Here is a 20,178-nt window from a genome sequence, read left to right on the forward strand (position 1 = left end):
TATATTTCTTTCGGACTGTCTTCTTGATGATGATGAGGAGGAGGATGAACCTTTACCACGGCTCGTACCCACTGAAGGGGGCTTTTTGTTGGCGACGCTGATATCCTTCGAACGTGGCATATATGCGCGAAAGGGACTGGCCGCACGAGGACAAACGAATGAGTGATTAACGGTCTTCATTAACTTTTTCTTTTTGGGGGGGAGGGGGGAGGAGGGTGTAGACGAGTGTTAATTCCCTACAGGCAGCAGCACACCAGGAAAATTTTTTTTTTTTAGTTGCCGTGTTTCGGTTCTGAGCAGCGAAAAAAATGTCTGTCCGGCTTAATGGCTTCGGCAAACACTGAATGTCAGGCAGCCAGCGTCGCTTGTTAGCGGCGGATTAGAGCAAGGACCAGAGGAATAGGAAGCTTGGCGCACGACTGCCATTCTTTTGAATCGGGTAGTTCAAAATAAAACAATGCATAAGAAGTGTAAGACGTAAGATAGGACGTCAAAATATTTTTGATTTAGTCGTATCATCAGGGCCTATGAGTTAAATTATCCGGATATCTATTCCTTCAGCTTTAATCAACGTGGTTCTCCAATGCGTTCTTTGTGTGAGGAGTGTTATCTCACGAGCTCGACTGAATGAAATATCGAATTTTAAATTGGGGAAGGAAAGTATGGAAAGATCTGGAAAGAAGCAGAAGAGGTGTTTTCCCGAGCAGTTATAACGATATTTAGAAAATAAATGTACTTTAAATCACATGTGAGCCAAAAATCGCAGCAAATACGGCTTCCCTCTGACAGCGTAACATGACGGATGCCTTTCCGATTGGTTCAAAATGCCGCCAGTGCCAAATTCGACGATATGCCGGAATTTGACATTGGCCCGTGGTTGGGTCGACTGTTTTTCTTCTACATAAGAGTTCGCACCCACTGTGGTGACTGGCCAAGAAGCTTTTGCTTTTCTTTTTCAAATGAACTTTGGCTGAATACAATGCAATAGAAATAAAAATTCAAACCTAGGCCACGTCCAGACTTCGGAAAGTTTTTTTTTGTTTTGTTTAAACGTCTTTGTTTATTCTCTCTCTTCTTCAATGTCATATACAGCATCCAAACATACATCGCCACATCAGGAGGGAGGCTAAAGGCTCTGTATGCCTGACGAGGCCTATCCTCCTCGTGGTGAGTGCATCTGAGAGAACAAGCTTTCTTCTAAAGTAACATTAAAATCGCACAAAAGAGGAACATCCACAATTATGTACAGTATACAAATGTATCGGCATAGTAATTTTTGAAATTACAGCTGTGAAAAGAAGCAGGAAAGAGAGCACACGCAAATCAATAACTAAGTCAACCACCGTTATCTAGCAATGTTGTAAATAATCTGCCACGTTAAGACTTACCACGTTAAGATGTGCTTGTTCCTCCTCTCTACCGGCGTCTGCCGCCCCTTTGTCCGTCGCCGGCCGATGGTTATACTTTGGCTCGTCCCGGCCTCGGCCAACACCACCTGGATAGCTAGGTGCGGTTGACTCGGTGCGGACGCGTGCGCCCCCTTCCGTCGTCTCCATGTCCCGAGGCGCAGCGCCTTCCAATCGTTGCCCCCCTTCTGTCCCTCTGTTTTGTTTATCTTTCTATATTCTCTGCTGTGGGGTGCGTGACGGCGGACTCTGACGGAAACGCAGGCGGCCACTCTTGTCTCATTCACGGTCTCCGCTGTGCTGCCGAAGATAAGCTGATCGAGATTGAGCGCAGCTTTTCACCGTGATAGCTGTACAGCGATATGGCGCGGCCTTGCTTGATGACGTCGGAGCAAACCTCCCTTGTTAGAAAGGGCGACTAAGACGCACAACCGAAGCGTCGCCTCAGAGATCGGAACGCGCGCGCTGTCCGTCCGATCTCGGAGGTTATATATATATATGACCGAAGGCACATAAGTCTGGACACAAAACTGCTTTACTGCGACAAGGGTGAGAAGGGGGACAGAGACGTCGCGGCCAAGCCCCGAAGCCCGTGACGGTAGGCGCGCCGCTACTGCAGCTTCTTGAGGTCCCTGACGACGCCGAGGAGCAGGATGCAGCCGTCGGCGGCCCTTCGCAGCACGAAGATGAACGGGCGCGTCAGCTCGAACTGGACGTCGGCTGGCAGGACGGACGGCGACTTGGCCAGCTGCAGCTTCTCTTCCTCGCTCAGCTTGTCGACGGGCCGCGTGGGCGCGGGGTTGCCTTCGTCCAGCACCAGCGTCGCCTTGTGCAGCAGGTCTCCGAGCCGCACCTCGGCGTCGGGCGCCAGCTTGGTGAAGTCGGCGCTGGGCATGAACGCCTGCTTGACGCCCGCGCGGATCAGCGTCGTGTTCAGCGAGTACCTGCGCCACGGGGAACGAGGCTTTATTAGTAGGAGTGACGTTAACGCGTAACGAAACCGCGCGGAAGGTGCGCCTTCGAGCGGCGCGTCGCGTTAGGCTTAGCTATTGGGGAGTTTTAGAAAATCGGAGGCGCACGGCAACACCAGCAGGTGTACCTTGGATGACGTTGTACGTAACGAAACCGCGCGGAAGCTGCGCCTTCGAGCGGCGCGTTGCGTTAGGCTTAGCTGTTAGAGAGTTTTAGAAAATCGGAGGCGCACGGCAACACCAGCAGGTGTGTGCCTTGGAGTGACGTTATACGTAACGAAACCGCGCGGAAGGTGCGCCTTCGAGCGGCGCGTCGCGTTAGGCTTAGCTATTAGAGAGTTTTAGAAAATCGGAGGCGCACGGCAACACCAGCAGGTGTGTGCCTTGGAGTGACGTTATACGTAACGAAACCGCGCGGAAGGTGCGCCTTCGAGCGGCGCGTCGCGTTAGGCTTAGCTATTAGAGAGTTTTAGAAAATCGGAGGCGCACGGCAACACCAGCAGGTGTGTACCTTGGAGTGACGTTATACGTAACGAAACCGCGCGGAAGGTGCGCCTTCGAGCGGCGCGTCGCGTTAGGCTTAGCTATTAGAGAGTTTTAGAAAATCGGAGGCGCACGGCAACACCGGCAGGTGTACCTTGGAGTGACGTTATACGTAACGAAACCGCGCGGAAGGTGCGCCTTCGAGCGCGCGCGCGTCGCGTTAGGCTTGGCTGTTAAAGAGTTTTAGAAAATCGGAGGCGCACGCCAAAACCAGCAGGTGTGTACCTTCGAGCAGCACGTCGTGTGTATAGGCTTCCGTATGAGGGAGCTTTAGCAAAGTGGAGGTGTATATAAAAACTATATGTATGTAACGAAACCAGCGGGTGTATAAACCTTAGAGCCGCACGCCACGTTATGCTTAGGTATTTTAGTTGTGCCAAAACAGATGCATATACTATAGTGTAAGCATATAGTATAGGAATAGCAGAAAGCGGTATTTACACGTGAGCATTTAACGCCCTTGGGACATTCTTCATTATACGCGTTGTGCCAAAGCGTTGCGCTTCAGGTATACCGGTCACCGTTAAACCTAGCTCGCCTCCGCTTCCCCGGAACTGTCTGTTTAAGCGGTGTGACATTGTTGCGCAGGGGTCGAGAGGTTTACTGATTAACGCAGTCAGTGTGCTTCCGCTTTCCGTATACTAGGTGTCTTGATAAGAATGCGTTCCCACTCTTGTCCGATAGCGGTGACAAATTTTCCGGTGCTGCTAGATACCTACTTTGGCCAAACGTGGAGTTTATGGTCACGATGATCGGACGGTCGTGATAACGATTGTCCTTTAGAATGCTGGGTGCATGTGTGAGTTTCGCTGATAACGACGACGTAATCGTCGTTGGGCTGCTATATAGGCACCTAACCTGCCTCAATTTCACGTCCCGCTGGCTGCTGGGGGCCTTGTACTAGAAACGACAATCGGAATTCTACAGCAAGCTGATCTGACCTCGCTAGTCTGGAAATGGCGATGACGACGATTGAGTTTGCTGCAAATGATGTGGCGCGGTCATTTAGTGGCCGGAAACGGGTAGTATTATAACGATTCATTGTTGCGGCAGTAGTGGCGATTTTCGCGTATTTCTGGAACGCATATATCGCGAAACCGGTGCGATTCTCACTTTGTTCTCAAGTGACTGTGCCTTGCTAATTCATCGATTACAATTCGTCATTTACGACATGTACCGTAAATTACCCTTCTTTTTTGTTAGCAAATTGTTGATGTGTTGACTAGGCATTTTTGACATCTCGTGAAGATATAACGTCCGCCACTTCGGTTAACGCAGCCCCTGGAAAATGAACGTGTTATCTGCAACGGGCGATTTATAAGTATTCTGTTTAGTCTAAAAGTCGTAAAGATCAAACGCGTATCTTGGAGTCTATGTGAATCGAAGCTTTCTTGACGCGGTTACGTGCTACAAAACTGTTAACTTCTGCAACAACTCGTTTTTGCAGCATGGCGATTAAGTGCCCGCGTGGCAAATTGGCAAGACGCGGGCGCCCCCACAACGCGAACCACGTATTCCTCGCGGACTATACACTATCTCGGGCATTCAGGAAGGATAATCAGTAGGGAGCGTCACGTCAAGCCGCAAGCCTCGACGAGCGAACCTTCCGTGAAGTCGTGTTCCCTTCTCTTTTTCCTACGCAGCGTCGTCGGCCCAAAAATACTTTAAGACTCCGCGTATATACTGGTCGATAATAGAGACGTTTAGCTTGTACGCTAATCCGGTAAACGAGAGCGGTTTGGGCGGGTTACCGGATGGTCGGGGCGTAAACGTGAGCGGTGAAGCCGCCTGGTGTTGTAGAGCTCAACCAGACAAACGCATAGCTAAAACTGCAGTAACTCACCATATCCTGCTTCGCCACTCGTGCAAATTTTTGGCAGCGGCGTAATTGTGAACACGATTACGCCACTGTCAAATATTTACCCCAGCAGCTAAGCAGAATACAGTAATTAGCTCTGTGGTTGTGTGGTTGAGCTTTGCGCCACCAGCTGGCGCCACCGATCGGGCCGCTCACCTTTACGCCCCCGCTAAACCGGAAAACCGCCCGCACTTTCCCGGATACCGGACACGCTAAAAGTCCCTAATGTTGAGTTACCGGTATGGCATTCTTTCATCGAAGCGCACCTGATCGGCTGCTTTGCCGTAAAGCACTGCCTGTAGTGCTATCTTGCAGCGGTTCGGAAAGCGAACAGTTCACTTGCCTTCGCGTGATTTGTCAGGATCGGGATTTCGCTTAAGAAAGGCGCGATTTTGAACGTTCACGCGATGGCGAGCGAGCGGTTGACCTTCCGAACCGTTGCTACAAGATGGCGCGGAGCGGGAGGGCACTGAAACCTCCCGTGTGCTCTGTTGGGCCCACTCGATTGGCAGTTCAATCGTGTCACACAATCAGTGGTCCCGCCTCTCCTAACTAACCTAACTAAGGAAGCCGTCGCTTGGGCGTGGATTCAGACGCCACCTGTTCTGGACACCGTCAGAATCTGCAAAGGCGGCATTTCGAGCCAATCAGAGACGCCGTAGCAGTCCTCTGAGCCAATCGGAGCTGCCAAGATGGCGAGCTTGACAAACACGGCTCAATTCGACAACATCCGGAATAGCATATTCGGTCATTCGACTCGATGCCGACGGTAGCAACACTTGCTGAATGTCAGTAGCGGCGATTTTGACCACGGGGCGGCGCTCTCGAGGCTTTTTCTTTTTTTTCACTCAGGTGTTAACCCAATTAGAGCAGCAGGTAACGTATATACACCTTCCAGAAGCGCTTAAATTTACACTGTAATGCGGACGGAAGCTTCAACTGGTCAGCAGTCGAGATAAACGAGAGACGTTCAGAGTATTGGTGGGGAAAATCTGGGGAAGATTGACACTGCTGCATCTGTTGCACATCAAGCTGTGCAACGTACACGCGCAGAAGTTTTAAGCGAGAGAAAAACAAAAAGTTTAGCGAGATCTATGCAAAAGGCTAGAACGAAAAGCATGTGCCTATACAGCACACCCGATTAAGCTCAAGCAAGCTATGGGTGACTGGCTCGTCACCGCCCCGTTTGAAAGGCGTAATGCCAACGAGCATCGTCATCATCGCACTTGGCCTCGATCCTGACGAGGGGCAGCTCCACGCGGACGTTCTTGGGCTTCAGGCAGCCGGACAGCTTGGCGAGGAACGCCGGCGTGAGCTGCTGCCGCAGGTCGTTCAGCCGCCGGGCCCTGTCCGGCAGCAGGAACAGCAGGGAGGCGGCGCCCCCGCGGTAGGGCAGCTCCAGTACCTTGACCGCCACGGGGTCCTCGATCTCGGCGTGCATGAAGCGGCCCGCGCTTCGCTCGAACTCCAGCAGCACCTCGGTGGTCAGGCTCGGCTTGAAGGAGCGCTCCGCCGGGTTGCGCTGGAACGGCGGCTCGAGGAGGCCCTGCGTGGCGGTGGACCCAGAATTAGGAATTGGTCTATCTATCTATCTATCTATCTGTCTGTCTCTGTCTGTCTGTCTCTGTCTGTCTGTCTGTCTGTCTGTCTACACAAGGTGAAACATACCGCATCATAGCATATAGGTTGGCATGTTGATGCTGCATTCAGGAATTGTAATTTCAACTCGCTGTATTCCAGACGCACTTCGTGGGCGCGTTTTTAACGCGATAGCGTTAAGGAGCTCGTGTCGCAGAAAAGCCGGTGTCGTCGGCGTCGGGTGTCGGCGTCGGCGGCGTTGACCGTGAGCGATAAATCACGGCAGGCGCTTCATAAATAAAAAGCAACTTCCAAGATTGGCCCGGTGGGAATCGAACCCGGGTCTCCGGAGTGTGAGACGGAGACGCTACCACTCAGCCACGAGTTCGATGCTTCCAAGCGGTGCAAACGCGCCTCTAGTGAATGCGGTGTTGCCTTCGAAACGAGCCGTGGAAAGTTATACTGCGGTGTATATCGGTAATTATGAACATGTAACGTACAGAAGTCACAATTACACGAGTTGCGAAGTGCGTTTCCTCTGCATTTCTTCTGCGCTTTCCGCACACGCAGAGCCATCTTGCGGCAAACACAGAAGACCCCCTCCTCTCAATGTACGGCGCTGCCCCGACAGGAGGCGCGCCGCGCGCGCATTGGGACCGCTGCCAGGCGCGTCGCGGGACTCCCTCTCCCCTGACGACGCTTCGCCGTGCTCCCGGTTTAGATCACTATCTATCTCTCTGCCCGTGCCGATCACGACGTTTAGCTGGCGTAGATCGTTTCCCCTCCGAGACACCGAGTTCTTTGGTTCGTTCCGTTCGCTCAGGCGCACGTTTCGTTGCCGCGCCGAACGCTGCGTTGCTCGACGCTCACCGCGTGATAGGTGGGCGCTAAGTCCGATGCGGGGCGCATCGTAAGTGATCGCTGTGCCGTAGCGCATTCTCTTATACCCCTTGGCGGGTCGACGGGAACGCTGTCGCGTCCCACTCTTGAAGGCGAAGCTTAAGCGTCCTCCAATTTTTTTCGTCTGTGACGACGACAGAGTGGCCTAGAGGGCACAAGTGGCGTACCCCCCTTGGTGGCTCAGCTGTGGATGCATCGTTCTGACGCTAAGGAGGGGCTACCGCGCATTCTTGATGGGGGCGAAATTCCTAAGCGCTCGTGCACTTAGATTTGGGGGGGGGGTAGGGGGGGCTCGTTAAAGAACCTCAGCTGGTCAAAAGTAGTCCAAAAACCTCTACTGCGGTGTCTCGATGCGCCAGTATTCCTTTAGGACGTTAAGCCCCATTAGCGGTTCAGTCCAGTGAGTCAGCTCGTACTCTCGAATGTGGCCCAGTCTATTTTAGCCCAGTCACTCAATCAGGCTAGTCTGGTTCAGTCAAGCCTAGTCTTGTCCAGTCTAGTCCGTCAGTCAGTAAGTCAGTCAGTCAAGTGTAGTCTGGTGTAGTCTCGGTTGGTCGGTCAATCGAATGCTCAAATCACTTTCGTACAGTTCGGCGCGCATCCGACTTCATATGCGGGACGAATATATTTTACAGTAACCTTGAAACTACGTTAACTTTGAGTTAACTAGAGGAGGATGGAAGGCAATGCGACCTTGTAATGTTCTACACGAGAGGTCGCACGAGGAACACGTGCCCTAAAGCCCCTTAAACTTCGTAAAGTAACGACACTCTCCTCCTCCGCCTTTACTCCTCCTTTTTTCTCCTCTCTTTCACGCTCCCTCCTCGACCGTGGCGCCGCCTACACTGCTCGAGCGTAGCAGCGGCGCCAACATGCGCTCCTCGCCACTCCGTAGACGCTTCTCGAGCAAAAATGGCGCTGATGCACGGCGCGAGGGCCCACGTGATGCTATTAGGCCAATAGCGACGCGGCGTCGGCCAGAGCGTGCGAGGAGGAGGCGGCATTCTTCCAAGCGTGGCACTACTTTACGATGTTGAAGGGGCTCTAACGTACCCTGTAGTGGAAGGCCGAGGCGACGATCATCTTGGTGGTCGGGTCTACTGCGTCCGGCGCCAGGACCTGTCCGATGAGCGGGCTTCCGTCGACGAAGGCGCTGTTCACGGCGTCCGCGACCTCATCGGCGGAACTCGCGTGGAACACCACCCGGTGGACGGCACAGCGCAGCTGCGAGCTCAGCTGCTCCTCGCACGCCTGGCTCACGTCGAGGCTATGGCTCACGAACATCCTGCGCAGCGCAGTCGCGGATCGCCCGCCGCGTCCTTCCGGAGGATTATACTAACGACGTTACATTTTAGGCTCATTTCTCGCGCTACAACGAAGTCCCTAGACCTACGAACCGGATATAGCGAAATAATGCTGACAAGCCTCGCGGAGCGACCGAGACAATTTACTCGATGTAGAGATGGAGCTTCTCCACGGCCAGTTTCGGTTTCGTTTCCGTGCCTCCGGCGTGACGTGATGACGCGGGAGGTGATCACGTGGGAGCAGAAAGATCGCGACATTTTGACGCTCGCTCTGGCTCGCTCGGTTGCCTGCTGCGCCGCTACATCGGGCTTCGCTATGAGTGGCAGCATGCACAGACACAACTCGACGACTGCTGCTTACAATTTGATCTTCTTTCTTATCTCTGTTTTTCTTTTTTTTTCAAATTCCTCCTCGATACGGCGCTTGTTCAGACCCGTTGCTACTTCATGCTGTTGCTTTTTTTCTCTGCTTCCAAAGCAGAACAATAATGCTGCCTTACGGAGGCTATATGACTTTAGTTCTCACGTGATCCCTACGTCCAGGATGTCGCCTGATGTGGCCACAACATCACGAAACAACGCGTTGAGACATTTCTTCGTGCAGTCGTTGCAGCAATCAGCCAGCTATTGAAACAAGTGCTTGAATGCTGTCAGGCATTTCAGAAAATCTACTTAATGTAGTCAATGCTTTAAAAAAATGTTTGAAATTCCAGGGTTTTCCAGAACTCGCAAAAATTCCGGAACTTTGAATTCCTTGAGAACGCAATTTATGAATCCAAGGGTTTTCAAGGTTTTTCAAAGCTTTTGAAAGCGCGTATGGATCCTGAAATTTATTTGCTAGAACAGAAATGAAATCTGGGAACAAATTGATAGGACCGGAATACGTTACGGGCATAGGTAGCTACACAAGGTAGATGTAGAGGTTTTAAGGAACAGAGAAGAGATTAAGCAGATAAAGTCAAAATGCTAGACTGGAAAGCGCATAAAGCATACGTATACACCTGATTAGCTCGAGCAGGCTTTAGTGACTGTTTGTCACCGCTTCGTTTCGAATGGGATGCCAGTACAAAAATTGGAGGACGCTTAAGCTTCGCCTTCAAGAGTGGAACGCGACAGCGTTCCCGTCGACCCGCCAAGGGGTGTAAGACAATGGGCTACGGCACAGCGACAACGCGCCCCGCATCGGACGCGGTGAGCGTCGAGCAACGCAGCGTTCGGCGCGGCAACGAAAGGTGCGCCTGAGCAAGCGAAGCACGCCTGAGCCTTAGAAACAGCTCGTTTCTAAGGCGACACCGCATTCACTAGAGGCGCTTTTGTACCGCTTTGAAGCATCGAACTCGTGGCTGAGTACAATAAAGAAAAAAAAAACTCGTGGCTGAGTGGTAACGTCTCCGTCTCACACTCCGGAGACGCTGGTTCGATTCACACCCAGTCTATCTTGCAAGTTGTTTTTTATTCATGAAATGCCTGCTGGGATTTATCGCTCACGGCCGACACCGACGCCGACGACACCGGCTTTTCTGCGACACGAGCTCCTTAACGCTATCGCGTTAAAATCTGTCGTCCACAGCTCTACGGTAACCCGGTATACTGCGCACGGATTGCCCAGAAGCTTATACGCACAAGCCGAAGGACCCTCAACAAAGTTCGCATACCTGTAGGCGAGGGCGGCCTGTGCGTTGGCCTTGTCGCCGTCGAGCGCCTCGAACGCGGCCAGCGCGGCCGCCTGCAGGAGCTCGAGCTTGCCCCCCTTTTTGGCCAGCAGCTCGACCAGCTGCTGCCGCGTCTCGCCCACGGCGCACGCCTGCGACGCCAGCAGGGACGCCGCCACGGCCGCCGGGCACAGCAGCACGTTCTGGCTGTCCAGCTGATCGGCCACCTGCGCCCAGGTCGGTTACACGTGCGCGCAAATAAAGAAAAAAAAATGGCTGAAGGCTTAGCTTGGTTAAGCCTGGAACACTGCGAAAGAAATACCCTTGGCTGCGCCTTGGTTCGGCTGATGGGGTGGACATGGTTGCCCTTTGTCAAACTTATGGCTATACATCATCCGACATAGCGCGAGGCAGCGCGCCAACCACTGCGAGAAGCCGAGCTGTCGCCCCATTTATCCTCCTAGCGTGACGTCACACCAACGAGCGCCCTCTCTCGGCAGCGCCGCAGCAGCGGCGCCCAAGGCTTCGCCTCCACCATCGATGCCGCGAGCTGGGGCCCCAGCTCTCGGTCTGGCGTGACGTCACACCAGCGAGCGCCCTCTCTCGGTAGCGCCGCAGCAGTGGCGCCCAAGGCTTCGCCTCCACCATCGATGCCGCGAGCTGGGGCCCCGTCTCTCGGTCTGGCGTGACGTCACACGGTCACGTGACGCGCAGCTGTGTAAGGAGGCGCCACGACCACCGATGGGTCGAAAGTGCGAGCAGTATTGCTTTCGCAATAAAAACAGGGGGTGCGTCGTATGCGAATGCAGGGCCAGTCTCGATCACTGGCAACATCGAAGACATCGTCGGGGTATACACGCGTTGGGGTAAGCAGCCGCATCGAGATGGAGAGCGCCTGCAATACGGCCGTGGGGGAAGGAGCGGAGGGCGCAAACTATAGGCATAGGAGCATGACATTGATTCGGCAATGACACCCTCTCGGACGTTCGCCCCCTTGTTTCCTTCGGGGCCTGCCTGCGTGTTGACTCTCGAGAGAGTTGGCCCGACCTTTCCAGTCATCGTTTGGTTCGCAGTGACATTCAGTGACACCCTGGCCGAGATAGGGCCTCCCGCTGCTGTGCGCTCCATAGAGTTTCATACAGTAATTACCAGAGGGAACTCTGGAGCTAGTGTCTGCGTGAGGGGTTGTACAATCGTGGGAAGTACATGGATTTGCCTAAAGTTCGTATTTTTGGCTTCAAACGGCTTTATGACTTTGTAAGCTCCTCATTTTCAACGATATACTTCGTAGTAACTAATTCAATATACATTGTTAAAACTGTCCTACGGCAGGATTCGAACACAGGACCTCTAGCACAGAAACCTGATACTGAAACCATTAAACAACGGACGCCGCATGCATCGATAGGCGACGTGGAACGCGCTTATGAATTTCTCGCCGGCATGCCAGACGCTTGGCTCGTTTCGATTCGGGCACCTCGACTAGCTCAATCGTTGCAATTAGTGCTCATGGAGCGTGTTTGGCACTGTCTTTTGCACTTCGAACCGTATAGACTTCTCCGAAATTTATGACAGTGAAAGCGTATAAAGCGTAGTGAACACAGCCACACCAACGTCTGAATCCACAAGCACGAAGTTCAGACAAATCCATGCACTTCCCATCATTCCCATGGTGGGTCAACGACTGCAGCGCCAGAGTTCCCCTCTAGTATATTGTAGGAAACTCTGGTGTGCGCTCTACTCGCCCAATCATCGCGCGCTCGGCGGCTAGAGGGCACCGCTTGCCGATCACGCGGTGCTGGCCTATTGCCGATTAGCTTTCTTTCTTTCTGACGCGGTAGTGTAGAGGGCCCCGCGTCGCAGAAAATCCGGCGTCGGCGGCGTTGACCGTGACGAAAAAAAATCATCCTGAACCACGTGGGCCCTACGCGTGTTGCATAGGCGTCACTGAACTAGTAGAATTTCTCAAAGTAAGATGAGCCAGCAAATTTGTAAAGTATACTACTTACGCATAGCCTACACAGACATGATAGCGTTGGATTGCAATTTGAATATGCGAACGAAAAAAATTCCGTTACGCGGAATCTTTGGCTCGTAGAAGCGAAGAATAGGGGGAAGTGCGTGATTGTATTGGGCTTATAGTGTTACACTGACGAACATAAGGGACAAGACGCGGCCGTGCTTGCGCTACGTACGTCCGCATCTTGTCCCTTGTGTTAGTCAGTGTAACACTGCAAGCGCAATACAATCATGAACGTCCACCAACTAGCCCCGTTCATTGCTTTACTAAAGGGGGGAAGTGAACAGCTCAGTAAACGTCGGAGCAAGCGCCATCTATACCACCGATTCCCCGCGTATTGTACTTAGGATCCGCCGACGTGCCGCTGCCATGTTGGCACATATTATACCTGGTGGAAGAGCGCGAGGCCGAGGTTGTTGAGCGCCTGGACAGCCGCGGTGCCGCCGGCCGCGTCCTTGGTCGCCTGCTGCTGCTGGACTCTGGTGCCGGACTCGGTCTTCTTGGGTCCCACAGGCGGTTGGCCCAGCGCCGTGCTGCTCATGTTTTCGCCGCGGGTTTTTTGTGTCTTTCACCACGGGTTGGAGATGAAGAACTCGGCCGTGCTCGACGGTCTTTCAGAGGGCGCTAGATCGAACGGGCGCCACCGGTGCCTGGGTGCCTGGGGAGCTCGCGGTCTTTTTCGCTTTTGCTCGGCGTGCGAGACGGAACCCGCTCCTTCGATCTTCTTCTTTTGTTTGCCGGCCTCGCGGGGATGGTGCGCGCGTGGGGCGCCCAGTGCAGTTTTACCCGCGACGCTGCTGAGAAAAAAAGGGGCAATGAATGAATAAAGCCTTTATTTTGAGGAAGGGGATGGCTCTAGGCCGCTGATGGGGATTAGGAGGGAAGGGAATGTGGGTACCCAGACTGTTGACTGAAACACTTCTTCATCTCAGTCTGGGATCTTCCACTTTATGCAGGCTCAGGTGCATGTTCAGTTCTGCCGCTCTCACATGGGCTGATCGACCCCTTCTACACTACTCGAAACAGGCCACTTTGTCTGCCATATGTCGCAATGGCTTTCTGTGTTTCAGGGTGAGTTTGTATTGCAATTCCTAGTGTTCTAATGTCTCCGTGTAGTAGATGCTGAATGTTGGATCTCCCTTGTGAAAAAGCTGCACAGCTCCAAATGAGGTGTTGCAAGTCTGCTCTGCATGACTCCTGGTAATGTGTACATCGGGTGTAAGTCTTCGCAATCGTAGCTTGTCTGGGTTGGTGCCATTTCTCAAGTATGTGTGGTGTGTATTGTTGGAACCTCAGTGCTGACACCCGTTATTACAATCGCACCGCCGGCGCCCGTTGTTGCAAATGGGTCGCAAGCCCCAAGGGTAGCGTTGGCCTGGCGGCCTAGGGCATAACTGGAAGCATCCGAAGGTCCTGGCAAAGCATGAGTCGACTGCTAACAGAACAACTTGTTTATTCTAGCATCGCAAAAGAGCGGCCGGTCAGGTCCACCGAAGTGGAGAGACTGGAGAGCACACTTCTCGACGGAAGAATTCGGAGCCTCTCTCCTGGCGTCCGGGGGCAGCTGCTCTTATACTCTCGGGGTTGAGGGCAAGAGGGAAGGTCACGGGACTAGGTCACGTGACGGTGGGGCACAGACACGCTGAGAGACATGTATAGACGAGTGTAGTGACGCATCAGCCGGGCCGGCGCCGGTCAGACCTCCTCGCTTCACACTTGGGGAGCTCCTCTCCCCGGCTGCCGCGCTTTGACAAGCGTGGGCACACACACACACACACGAAGACACGTGGCACTGAAACATGCCGGGACGCGCTCGGCGGGGATGCGTCGCGGCCGCTCCGAACGGGCCAAAATGTCCGCCGCTTTGAACGAAGCCCCGGCGTCCGTTGAATCCGCGCCGGCTATACCGCGCGTCGTAGGCGAACGTAACAGTATGCAGCGTTGGCCATAACCTTATTCAAGAAAACCTCTTCCGTGCGGGTAAGCCCGCCCTTGTCGTCAAACACATGTACTGGTGTAGCTTCTAATAATCTCCGTTTACTGTCTGCTTTTATTTTAGTACGAATGTAATGCATCAGTGCTCTGCTAGGAGAGCCTGCGGCCAATATCTTTAGGTATGGATTTTGGTCCACGGTGTTTGGCGAGGAAATGGAGTGTGGAGAGCTGTACGCGTAATCAAGCCCACCCGCTTGCGCGGCAGCTGAGTGAGCGGCTGCGTTTCTTCCATCCGTGCCGGTGTGCCCCGGTGTCCATAGGATTTCAACATTTGTCCCATTGTCCTGTATTCTCTTTAGATTTTTTCCGGTGTCGTTGGCCACCGCATCATCTGTCGTAGGCCCCATTAATTCGGCTACTGCTTCGTACGAATCAGTAAGTATCCGATAATTATTTCGCACACTCTGCTCTACAATGTCTCCCATGTCAACGGGAATGGTATTGACCGCTCCCCATATAGCTAAGAGCTCAGCGTGCAAAGTTGCACCCCCAGGAAGCTGACATGTATGATAGCCATTGTGTTGGGGTGCATATGTGCTAACCCAGGTCATGCTTGCTATGTCGTTTGTGATTACAGCGTCCGTGTAGATTAGGATTCTTGGAGCACAGATTGCTAGCTGCAACAGCCCCCAGCTATGGATTCGCACACTAAAGCAAAAATGGAGACCGCTGTTGCATATGGTTAGACGAATATCGAGCAAGTATGGCGGAGCGCGTCAGAAAGCGTGCCAAACGCTTGCAAAAGCGGTCGCGGTTGGAAGGATTCTTTACGGGGCACTTTTGTACGAATTCTCTGAACGAGACCTCGGCGACATCGAAAAGTTACACAGGGCCACCCTCCGTACGATCACTGGGCTACCAAAGCACACGAGGAACGAGGACCTGCTCAAGCTCGTAGCGATCCCACCCATACGGGACATAAACAGTGAAGCACGAATTCGAATGAGATCCCAGTTGGAAAACACGACCCAAGGAAAACTAATCATGGCATATGGGATAAACAAGTCCATGCGAAGCCAGAGCCCGCGGAAGCGACCATAACGCCACCATGGGAAGCACCACTGGGCATACGGAGGCAACAACCCCCTATCGCCAGACGAAACGCGGAAGCTAGAAAAATATTTGAATAGAGATTGGGATTAAGCACGCCGCAGCACACCACTGACATCTACACGAAAAAAGGGGCGAACATAAATAAAGAAGCTCCAAGTATGGTGCATCCCAAGGATTGAAAGAAAGAGAAGGAAGGTGATTCGATAATTCGCTTTTGAGAGCGAAGGAGGTGTGTAACCGCTATAACCTCGAGCTTTCCTTTCGAAAACGCATAACCCGGAACTGATAGTTTCAGTTAATAATTTCATTTCGCGCTTCGACTCTGGTACTTATTGTCATAAAGATGTTTGCGCCGCCGTGCATGATTTTATTATTGATTCCAAGCGATTGCGCTGTTAAATTTGTTTGGCTTATTATTAACGCGTCAGCGTTAAGGAGCTCGTGTCGCAGAAAAGCCGGTGTCGTCGGCGTCGGTGTCGGCGGCGTTTGGCCGTGAGCGATAAATCCCGGCAGGCACTTTTTGTTATTATGCTTGCCGGGCATAGAGTTTCTCGAAATATTACCTAGGGGGAACTGCAGCGCCACCATCTATGCGACTTTCGTAACGGACGTCGTACCGCCTCTTGGCGATGCTGATGTGAACACGAGAGACCGATGCTATAATTGTCTCGAACGTGCTCTCGCCTAGAACGCGGCTGCACGTACAAGGCGTTCGTAAAATGAAATTTTTATTGGAATGTCTTCATCCACCCGTATTACATCTCTCAATAACGTTTGCGCACCTCCAAACGCGTGATGCAAGCGCTGACAGACACGTGACAAAGCGAGCGCAAACCCTGCAGCTATCGTCTGTCCTCTGCAGCTTTAGCGGACCGCCGATACTTTTCACGTTTCGCATGTAATTGTACATCCAAGCAAAAAAAGTCCTTACGAATAAATGGAGCCTGTTTTGCGGAATGCTGAAGAAGGAAATTACAGCTCTTTATGTGTTGACTTCGTAGGGGATTGAACCATGGTGACGGGCAGAACGGTGCTAGCTAACTAGGCACGCCTTCAAAGAGTACGATTCTAAGCCACCACACCCCAGCATGCATTCCCATACGTACAACAGTGGCGCAGCGCCAGCTTTTCCCCCTAGGTAATATAGTGAGAAACGCTATGCCTGCAGGATCTCTTCAAGACATTGTTTGGTTTGTGGTGTGCCTTTTAGTGGATGCTCTCGTGCACGATCGACCGCGGTGCGTTCTTTCTCGCGTTTGCCCGACAGTTGTGCGCATGCGTGAGTTGCGAGAGAGACATCTGGCGGCTTCTGCCTCCACTTTTGCGCCTCCAAATCCGCCTTTCCCTATAGGTACTACAGTACTGAGGAGGAGGACGTCCCTTTGCTCCGTTTGTCCCTATAACCGAAGTACGCTATCCCCAGATAAATCCTTAACAAAATTCCAACAAAGTACCTGGCGCCAGCTTCAGGCACAAACTTTTCTTTCTCCAGCTTTTCTCGCCCTGGTTCATCCAGGCCTATATCAACAGGAATGCACGCTCTGCGGCGCACCTAGAGCTAACTTCCATCACATTATGTTCTTATGCCCTGAGCTCCAGCCACCCTCTGAGTGGCAACTCACCGACGTAGAGGGATGGGAGGCCGCGGTGTCTAGCTCTAACCCAGCCGACCAAATACAGCTGGTGGACTGGGCTCTGAGGGTCGCCGAGGGCCACAAACTCCCGGACACCCTATGCGCTCCTGAGCCCCCTCACAAGTAATGTTGTAAAAAGGCTCAAGCAATAAACGGAGAGACTCGGCCTCTCTGTCCCGACGTGGGAGCGGCCCGCTGCGCGCTAGTGCGCGCCCTAAAGGACCGTAATAAAGTTTTTCATCCATCCATCCATAAATGTTTACCACCACCACCATCTCTCCGTTTACGTACCGGAAACGATAGCTAATTGTTTTACAATTTGTGAAGATACAACATTGTTTTGGGACCTGCTGCAAAGGACTCTGAAGAAAAAAAAAACTTTGATTTGAATCCGCATATACCGTTCGATATTCGGTTGTGCCTGGCGAAGATGGTGTGCCCCGTGATGTGTGTTTACTAATTGGAATACAGCAGCTTATGGTAAACAAGAATGTGATGGACCGTATTAATGCTGAGCCCACTGTTTCTTCGTCTGAGCAGTTTAGCCGAACGATTGCTCAACTGGAGGTCCTCTACGGCCAAACAGAATCTCGACCGGACTGGTACGCCTCGATTGATCGGGTGTGTGTCGTTGCCTCTCTTTTAGGGGGCAACTATATGATCGTTTTCTTTATAGGCTAGTACTGACACAAATCGTTTTTCTAGTGTCGTATTTGCAGCCTTTGGTTGTGTAGCTTCCATACAATGCTAACACGCTGTATCAAATGTCATGTTTGTAATAAAAAAAGGAAGTGTTTGAAATTTTAAAAAATATATATAGAAAGCGCCGTAGCATTGCGCTTGTTACTGGAAGGTCCTCCGTTCTAATCGCACGTTCCATCAACCTTTCCTTTTTTACCCTTTTTTTTGACACGGCTACTTGAACAGCGTCTTCCAAAAACTTCTGTAACATCGTCTTTTCTGACTACGCGACGTTATCCTAAGAGAAGATTGTACAAAAATACGCAAGGGTACAAAACAAAAGGGGAGGGGGGGGGGGGCTACAGTATCCTTCCCTTAACCCAAAAAGCTGATCGCGAAAAAGGTTCGCGAAAAAAAAAAAAAACCCTGTGACTGCCTCTCGACTCTTCTTCTCTGTGATGTAGCGAACGCACGGCTTCGATTATTCCACGCTTGTCATCTCGCTTTCACGCCTGTGGAAACCGCAGCGCAGACGGCACAGGCGTGTTGCGCTGCGCTTTCTTTTTTTTTCTCTCTCTCTCTCTCTTTTCTTTTTTATTGCGCTCGTTGTTTATCTATCGCGCTTTGTTCGTTCATTCCTTCCTTTCAGCGCCTTTCCCGAACATCGACTCCGGGTAGCAGCTGCTGTTTTAGATGCGTCAGACACTGCGGGATTTGGGCTAAGCCCTGCCACCTGGTTATTATTGGCTACGTATAGTATAATCGCGGTCTTTTGTTTCTGTCCTTGCGACCGATAACTCACGTCCGCGCTCTTCGAGATTTCTCGGGAATCGAATAGGTAAACGCGAAGCGATGTAGTAATAGAAATTTCGTTTTGCAATAACGAAATTCGAGCTTAGCTGAAAAGTTAAAACTTTCAAGAAAAGGCAACAGTTATTTATATATTTATTTATTTATTTATTTATTTATTTATTTATTCATTATACCCTCAGGGCCAAAGGCATTACAGAGGGGATGGGTAATACAGGATACAAAGATGATCAATACAGTACAGTGAGTGTTGTTAAAACACAATTTCATCATTCTGCAAAATAAACAAAGGTTGCTAGTGCATCGCGAAATCATTGATTATGTTATCGTTGATCTTATCGTTGATTATCGTAGATTATGCTGCTACTAAAGAAACTAGCACGATAAGGAAGGCGAACGAGTCGTTCAATATATTTTACACGAGTAAAGAAAGAGAAACGAGAAGAAAAAGGTTGTAGTATACAAGTTCTTTAAAAAAAAGAAGGAACATTAACCTCACGAAACTCTAACGCCATTTTACGTCAAAGAAAATGAAGACATTTTGTTCGCACTGATTTCTGACCATCGAGAGCGTATTGGCACAAAAAGAACATGTAAATGGCAAGTAGGTAAAGAATAATTAGTATGGTATTTAATTAATTGGTTATTGATCTGCTGAACCTCTACAACCGGCACATCCGAAACGCTAGTTATGGGATTATGTCTGTAGCGCTTAAATGAGAGTTTTTTGGGCAACAAATTCAGCCTATCGCAAAAATTATGCGTCGGGGTTTGTGGGGCTAAGCAAAGCATTTAGTGAAGCCATAGCGTCTAGTCGCGTAAGTGTGCCAAAGGTGCCCCTTGAAGAAAGAGCCGCTTCAAAGCAAGCGAGACTATTTCCCATTGAAGGGAGGAGGGAAAGAAGGAAAGACTGGAGAAGGAAAGGCAGGGAAATTAACCAGTTTAGCTCAACCGGTTTGCTACGCTACACATGGGAGTGGGATAGGGGTGATGAAAGATGAGGAGGAGAGAGAGAGAGAGCACATAGCACAGCACACACATCGTCACTTACAGTTCGCCACTCCTGCGTGGTACGTTGCGTTTCCCGTTGAAGCGTTCCACACGCTTATACGAATATATAGGTGCTGTTAAGAATGGCGAGCTGCAATGCAAGATTGCCACCCAGTTACGACCGGGGAACAAGACACGCATCCCCCACTCTCCGTCGCTGCAGCTAGGATGCGTTCGATGAAGCGGGCTTTGTGCTGAAAACCGCCGCCATCCTCCAGCCCCATCGCCGTTGTGACGGAACGAGTTCGGCGGGCGAACTATTGTGCCCGAGCTCTCCAGCGCGGACCTGATCTGCTACGCATGCGCAAGCTGCCGCGGGAAAGCCGTTTTTTGTTGCTTCCCACGCGCGACCGGGACGCAGGACAACGAGCTACCCACCTCCGAGCTTCCCGGAACGGCGCCCCTCTGACGTCGGCGCCGGACATCGGAATGTGCGTGCCTATGTGTGCGTAAACTGTTCTGCAGGGCGGCGGCAAGTTGAAAATGAGTAAACGAACGTTCGCGTCACCTTGTATCGCGGGAGGACCGAGTGTTTAAAAACTGCTGTGGTGCGAATGCTGGACACACTTCTCTTGAGCAGTCATGCTGGACTGACACACTTCTCTCGTGCAGTCATGTTGGACTGACACTCTTTTTCTCAAGCAGTCATGTTAGACTGATTTAAATACTGTAAATAAACCCATATTCCTCGTTCTCGATGATAAGCAGTTCTTCCCTTCATCA

The 20,178-nt window shown here is 51.7% G+C and overlaps 2 protein-coding genes across 3 annotated transcripts in view; one reads left to right on the forward strand and one right to left on the reverse strand.

Annotated features, from left to right (window-relative positions):
* Positions 1 to 20,178, forward strand: part of Hers (Histone gene-specific Epigenetic Repressor in late S phase) — a 302,932-nt gene that overhangs the window by 67,598 nt on the left and 215,156 nt on the right. The window lies entirely within an intron of this gene.
* Positions 1,924 to 12,966, reverse strand: LOC139047917 (iripin-3-like). The gene is made up of 5 exons (XM_070522091.1): positions 12,621 to 12,966; positions 10,216 to 10,439; positions 8,310 to 8,541; positions 6,005 to 6,324; positions 1,924 to 2,350 (listed from the first exon to the last, which is right to left on the reverse strand). Exons 1-5 carry the CDS (start codon positions 12,771 to 12,773, stop codon positions 2,017 to 2,019), a joined length of 1,263 nt encoding a protein of 420 aa, XP_070378192.1. The 5' UTR covers positions 12,774 to 12,966; the 3' UTR covers positions 1,924 to 2,016.

The sequence above is a fragment of the Dermacentor albipictus genome, chromosome 7, assembly GCF_038994185.2.
Source record: "Dermacentor albipictus isolate Rhodes 1998 colony chromosome 7, USDA_Dalb.pri_finalv2, whole genome shotgun sequence".
Lineage (NCBI taxonomy): Eukaryota > Metazoa > Arthropoda > Arachnida > Ixodida > Ixodidae > Dermacentor > Dermacentor albipictus.